This window comes from Brachyistius frenatus, unplaced genomic scaffold (genome assembly GCF_029030835.1).
Source record: "Brachyistius frenatus isolate BFR_SWC_R1_liver_20210118 unplaced genomic scaffold, ASM2903083v1 Contig_6, whole genome shotgun sequence".
Taxonomy (NCBI): domain Eukaryota; kingdom Metazoa; phylum Chordata; class Actinopteri; family Embiotocidae; genus Brachyistius; species Brachyistius frenatus.
Window position 1 is genome coordinate 7,417,156 of NW_027210605.1, and position 6,645 is coordinate 7,423,800.

The 6,645-nt window shown below is 40.5% G+C and overlaps 1 protein-coding gene across 1 annotated transcript; it reads right to left on the minus strand.

Annotated features, from left to right (window-relative positions):
* Positions 1-309: 309 nt before the first annotated feature.
* gnat2 (guanine nucleotide binding protein (G protein), alpha transducing activity polypeptide 2) lies at positions 310-6,256 on the minus strand. The gene is made up of 8 exons (XM_069689153.1): positions 6,151-6,256; positions 2,873-2,915; positions 1,896-2,037; positions 1,607-1,764; positions 1,351-1,479; positions 1,135-1,264; positions 890-1,043; positions 310-500 (listed from the first exon to the last, which is right to left on the minus strand). The coding sequence occupies exons 1-8, from the start codon at positions 6,254-6,256 to the stop codon at positions 310-312; spliced, it is 1,053 nt and encodes a 350-aa protein (XP_069545254.1).
* Between the last annotated feature and the right edge of the window lie 389 nt (positions 6,257-6,645).

Sequence of the window (6,645 nt, forward strand, 5' to 3'; positions counted from 1 at the left end):
TCTGCATCTTTTAAAGGAACTGATTTTAATCACAAGTCACTTCAGGGATAACTTCATGGTTCTAATTATCTTCCTCATCCTCAACAGTCCCAAAGGGTCGAAACTGTACAGTTTAAGTTTGTGTTCGCTCATATTATGGCCAGATTTTGTTGCCTGGCAACCCAAGATGACCAGATATGATTTGCTGTTTGAGGGTTAAATTGAATTGGCAGGGGTCTGCCTCATCTGGACCCCATTACTCTGTATCAACACGGTCCCTGGGAGTGATGTGCTGTGGTCACTGCGCACCTCTTCTCGCTGTGGAACTGCTTAGAAAAGACCGCAATCCTTAAGGTTTTCTTTGATGATGATGTCTGTCACAGCGTTGAACACAATCTCGACGTTCTTTGTGTCTGTGGCACAGGTCAGGTGGCAGTAGATTTCTTTCACGCCCTTCTTCATGTTCAGTTCCAAGAACTGTGCCTTGATGTAGTTGCTGGCGTCATCGTATGTGTTGGGGCCTGAAAGAAATCAAGAGTGTCAAAATCAGATTAAATTTATACTAAGGTTTATCAATTTTATTAAGAAAAACAAAAAGATATTTTCATTAATCCTTCTGTATATGCTCTACTGCGCTCCCACTGTTTGCAGTTTTAATCTGAAAATTGCTCTCTTGATTTATTTAATCTTCATTTTTAATTTTGTCTTAACAGTTGTGGTCACAAGTAAATATCAGTCTTTGTTTCTATTTGTATTCTTGTCCCATTCACCAGTTAATCTGGTCTCCAGTGAATCTGAGCATGCCTTTTTTGGGAGTCTCAGTGTCCGTCTGAATGATGTGGCCCCCTGCTCTCTTCTACTGTTCCAGCAAACATGTACCAGTGTCTGTTAACAGTGCAGTTGTTCTCACCATCATAGTCTGGGAAGCAGATACTCAGATGGACTTTCTTGATCTTCTCTTCAAAGAGATCCTTCTTGTTGAGGAAAAGCACGATGGAGGTCAGTGCAAAGAATCTGTGGTTGCAGATACTGTTGAATAGATGGAGGGACTCGTGCATGCGGTTCTGAAAAGGTCCAAGAAGAACACTTAGTTACTCGCTGAAAAGTTTTTTTATTACACTGCTTGATGATTAGATCGCGGGGGTCCCAACTCACCACTTCATCATCCTCTACGAGCACCATGTCGTATGCGCTGAGAGCTCCACAAAAGATGATGCAAGTCACACCCTCGAAACAATGGATCCACTTCTTTCTCTCTGACCTCTGGCCGCCCACATCGAACATCCTTTTCACCACAGAAGGTCAGAAAAACTCAGTAAGAATTTTGACAACACAGCGCTGTAAGGTTTAGTCAGTTCCACTGTGACTCACCTGAAGTGCAACTCTTTACAGCCAAACTGTTCTTCAATGATACCAGTTGTTTTGACTCGAGATCGCAGCACATCCTGCTCGGTGGGGAGGTAGTCTGGCTTGCAGATTCTGTCCATTTCATTGAGGTAGCTGATGATATCAGAACAAAGTCCATCAGTAAAGCGTCACATGAAATTCTCCTTATTTATAAACACAAGCGAGCTACCCGTTTAGATTTACTACTGTATATCAGTGCTAATAAGAGACATGGACTCACTATCCAGCAGAGTCGTTGAGTTGGAACTCAGCAGCTCTGTCAAAGCCAGCCTGCACACCAGTGTCTTTCCACAGCTTCTTGATCACATCACCCAGCTCAGTGGGCATTGTGCCTTCTTCAATGGAGTCTGACAAGTTCTGCAGCTTCTGTGCATCCTCCTGTGGTTTCATGCACACAGAACAAATATCCATCAGCACTGACCTAGGCTACTATTTATAGCATTGTTTCATAGAATTGACTCAACAAGTTAATCATGTCTGGGGTTTATCATCGGAGTGTAACACGAGACCTGTGCGGAGGGTGCACCAAAATCAATGGTGAGCATCTCCATGCCTCTGATGATAGCCAGAGCAGACTGCAGGATGTTGCCATAGATGATAGCTCTAAACTCCAGTTGTTCCTCTTTTGTGTAACCACCTTGATGCAGAATCCTGCACAAGTAGAAGAAATGAGAGAAAAGGTTAGTTCTGGTAATAGCTTTGTGAAACTCTGCAGCATTAATCGTCTACTTTGCTGTGCTGATGGATAATTTATCTGTCCACAATTCATAGAAAGTATCGCAGACTTTTCTGGAACTATATTAACTTTCATTAAGATAGAATAAGGCGGTGCAGTGGTTAGCATTGGCGCCTCACAGTGAAAAAGTTCTGGGTTCAAATCCAGGCTTGGGCCTTTCTGTGCAGAGTTTGCATGTTCTTCCTGTGCTTGCGTGAGTTCTCTCTGGGTACTCCAGATTCTTCCCACCATCCAAAGACATGCATCTCAGGTTAATTGGTGGTTCTACAAATTGCCCTTAGGTGTGAATGGTCTTTGTTTCCGTCTGTCTCTATGTGGCCCTGTGATGAATCTGTCCAGGGTGAATTCTGCCTCGGCCCAAAGTGAGATGGGATAGGCTCCAGCCCCCCCGTGACCCTGCTCAGGATAAAGCAGGTATAGATAATGGATGGATGGAAGATGGAATACAACTCACTATGAGAGGCTCTACAGTTTAGATAACCGGTTGAATGAGTGCTCACAGTGCCACCCTGTGGACTGTTTCTAACCTCTTCAGGTTTTACTGCCAGAGTTTAACTGGCAGCACAAAACAAGTGCTGACAAATCCGTAAGTGGATGTTTGACCTGTCGACCTTTTACTAAAGAGCTTCACTGCAACAGACAGAGATGGGGGAGCTTTTGCCAAACGGCTGCACGCCTGACCAATGACATTAAACTTAAATCTTTGATTGCTTTCTGCTGACCTAGTGTGGATGACATTTTAATACTTACTTCATTTGTTTAACAATGGTGCTTTTCCCTGACTCACCAGCGCCTGTAAGAGAAGGCAAAGGTTAGTGCTGACACCATAACAGCTGTGCTTTTCTCTCTGACATGAGAAAATGAGCAGACACATACTGTAAGAGTAGTCTGCCCAAATATAGAAATTATGTTGATTAATTTGGATAATTTGAGATGTCTGTCTTCATTGCAAGGGAACACTGACGTAAAAAGGTCCAAAGACTTTCACAAGAAAACTCATCTCTGGCAAGGCTGCCCAACATCCATAACCTTTCATATAATCAGTTTCTGTTTTTTACTTTTTTGACAAACTGCCCAAGTCTCTGCAAACAGAAGGGTTTCATTCCCATGTAGAGCCAGACAGAGCTGAGAGTCCATTTATTATACAGGATCAAATTAAAATATGTGACATATGTAAGCAAAGATTTGCAAGATCAAAACATGAAGAGAAACTGTTGCATGCGCAGGGCCGTAAGTAGACATACTGAATATAGAGGGCAATAAGAGGGTAGATTTGCACAGAAGTGTGCACAGAAGAGTTTTCTGTAAGTTGTCGTAAAGTTCTCTGAATCTTTCTGGTACTCAGTTTCATGTGAAGCCTTGTGATGCTTTTATAAGGGACACTAAAGTGGCCAAAGGCTTTGCTAGCAGAAAAAAACATAACAAACCTCTTGGGATATTTTTTTTCTTTTTCTTTTTGATCTTTCATAAGCAAATATTGTCACATTATGTGCAATTTAAAACTAGAAATATCACCCAGTCCCAGTGTGTTGGCAGACATCTCTGAACATTGGTAATCTGAATTGATAGTAATCCAGGCAGAAATACAAACATATTTTGCATCTCGACAACAGCTTCTGGATTACATAACCATTGTACATACATGCATAATGTGGGTTGTGCATATGAACAATTTAAGTGACCGAACTGTATGTGCTTTCTGAAGAAAAGCTTCCAGACAGATCAGGCTCTCTGCATCACTGTGAGCTCTGGCCACAAGGAGTTTATCGCGTCACAGAGCAACCAAAGCCGACTGTTCTGCTCTCACTGAAGCTACATTAAGCTCCATCCTTAGACTTACTGCTAAGCGTTAAACACCTCAGGCCTTCGCTCATTTAGCCTCATCCAACCCTCTCAGAGAGAAAGTATTCACGTTCCTCTCCAGCAGTCAGTCATTAGTATCAAGCTTGTTTTGCTAATGGTGTGATGAGGAAGTAAAGGTGGCTCTCTGACAGTAAGAGTGGTTTTCAGAAGCTCTAATTATTTAATGAGGAGTGCTTTCATCTCCTCTGTGAGTCTTCTTTCACCTCATGCTCAGTAGTACATCCGCCTTTAGGCCTTGCGGGGACCTAAAGTTTGGGCTTTAAAGAGAGCTGTATATACATGTTTATCCTGCAGAACATACTGCAGACAGACAGTTTAAGGGGTTGCAAATCTGTGAAAATGCTGAATTTTACAAGTTTAAAGTATGCACATTTTTCTTTTGCTATTTATGGCATGCAAGCTGTAGGGAAATATTCCTTGAGCCTTCTGAGTTAACGCAGTTTCAGAAAAAAACAAGGATGCTTTTTGTTGGTATTGAGAGCTGACTTCATAGAGATTTAAATAGACTTACAGTCAGTCTTACAGTTTTGATGTTACCTACAAGTTGGGCTTCTTTGGTGTGTTTTCTCGACGACAACAGCTTTGCAAATTTTGGTTTATGTAGTCTAAATATTCAGGGAGTGCCATGGATTATCACAAAATCTGAAAGGTTGCCAGTGGTTACTTTACTCTTTATTTCACTAAATTCAGCTGCAAGCCTGTAGATTTTTTAATAAAAACCTGCAGAGTTTTGGGGCCTCTGCAGATTATCTGCCTCCTTTCACAATGTCCCCCAGAGCCCACAAGATGGCTCTCTTTTCATTTCTATTGATTCTGTTCTTAATGTCAGATCCATGATACAGGAGGCTGCAGGACAACTCCTCTGTAAATCTAATGGACGTAGATATCAAGTCTCTGAATAATGTTTCAGTTACACATTACATAAACTGAAAAATGATAACGTTGTGAGATTTAATAACCTCATTGATGTGGGGCAATAATCAACAGTTTTGGGTAAGGAGATTTATACAGTTAATATTTGATCGACCATAATGCTATGTTGGTACTAATAAAACACTTTTTGCACATTATGTGCGACTTGCGGGTCAACAAAGACTTCACCAAGTGGATCTGCACTAAACCAGTTAGCTAATAGGATTGACATTCACTACTGCACTGTAATTCATTTAGACCAAAGACTATGATCTTTTAAGCACCAATGTCCTTCCATTGTAAGTCAATTTGAATTTTAAAGTGCAATCAAGAAATTATAAAAACATTTTACCATTACTTTTTCAAATTTTATATTTCTGTTACATTGTAGAATTTTTTTTTTTTTTTTTTTTTTTTTGCAGCTTTTAAACAACTTTGAGTTCTGCAAGTTTTTGAGAGTAACTCACCATAATGATACAACCACAACTTCTCACCAGAAAAGTTTAAGTCTGTGCAGTATGTATATCAGGCTTAGACAGTAAACATGAATATCTACTCAAATTTAGTTGCTATTGTACTTTGTAGTTATATTGAAATTATTATTTTAATGTTTTATATTGTAAATCTGTTTTCTATATGTTTAAAAAGTATTTTTCTTCTTTTATTTAGCCTCATCTTAGACGTGGTATAAATGCTCAACCTGTAAACTTATCTCTTCGCTTTCTCGGCTGTTGTCCTTCTCTCTAATTCATGATCTTAAACAGCCTTCATATCTTTCTAGTAAACGAGGGATTTATCAGAAACACATTATCTGCACAGAACAGATGTCTCGGAACAGTTTAAGGCTCATGTCTAAGATGTAAAAAAGTTTATATTCGTGTGTATTAAATTCTCCATTTTGGTAATAAAAAAAGCATCACAAATGAATTTTCATCCTAAAATTTAGAACCAGTTGTTTATCTTCAATAAAGCTGACTGAAACACTTTCCTCAGAACACCTGTGCGTTTCACCTGTGCATGTTAACCATCAGTTACCACATGTTAGCTGTTTGCTCACTGCAAGACTTCTGATCTGATCTGCAGACCAGAGCCTACACAGAAAGTTTTCTTCAGTCCGAGACAGGAAAGTTAAACGTTAGTTTGTCTTAAATCTTCTGAAGTAAAAACCTGTAGCGCTGAATACTTTGCATCACCTGCTGTCTGGGACAAAGTGGACAACTTGGTGCAATAAGACTTTTAATGAGATCACTTACCAAGCAGTAATAGCTTGACTGTTTTAGCGTCCTTATCAGCATCTTCTTGGAGTTGCTTTTCCAACTCCTTGGACTTTTTGTCCTCGGCGCTGGCTCCTGCACCCATGCTTTCTTCCTCCAGATACTCAAGATCCTCAAGGATGGAAATTTTGACGGTCCTCTGAGAGCAGGTGCAGAGAATCTGGGTACAGCACTAATCGTGCTGAAAGACGATTTCTGAGAAGAAGGGGATTGAGAGGGAGGTGCCTTCCTTGAGCCTTCCTGGCCTTGTTTGTTAAGATGGAGTCCTTTCAAAGATCAAATCAATTCAGCAGCTCTGGCCAGTAGTGACCGAGCTTTAATTCCTTGTTCTTAAGCCCTGATTTAGGAGGTGCTTCTTCCTGATTGGCCAACCAATCCAATTTGTCTAATGAGGGCAATAGTGAATAATGTAAAGAAAAGGAGAATAAACACAATCACATACTTTGGGCACAGTGAAGTCATAGTTAGCAACAG

What these genes read in the sequence shown, in the direction of transcription:
- gnat2 (XM_069689153.1), bottom strand. Translation starts at nt 6,256, where the DNA reads ATGGGTGCAGGAGCCAGCGCCGAGGACAAAAAGTCCAAGGAGTTGGAA. An exon ending in TTGGTGCACCCTCCGCACAG is followed by an intron (nt 1,765 to 1,895) that starts GTCTCGTGTTAC and finishes ATGAAACCACAG; the next exon opens with GAGGATGCACAGAAGCTGCA. An exon ending in CTGCTTCCCAGACTATGATG is followed by an intron (nt 501 to 889) that starts GTGAGAACAACT and finishes GATTTCTTTCAG; the next exon opens with GCCCCAACACATACGATGAC.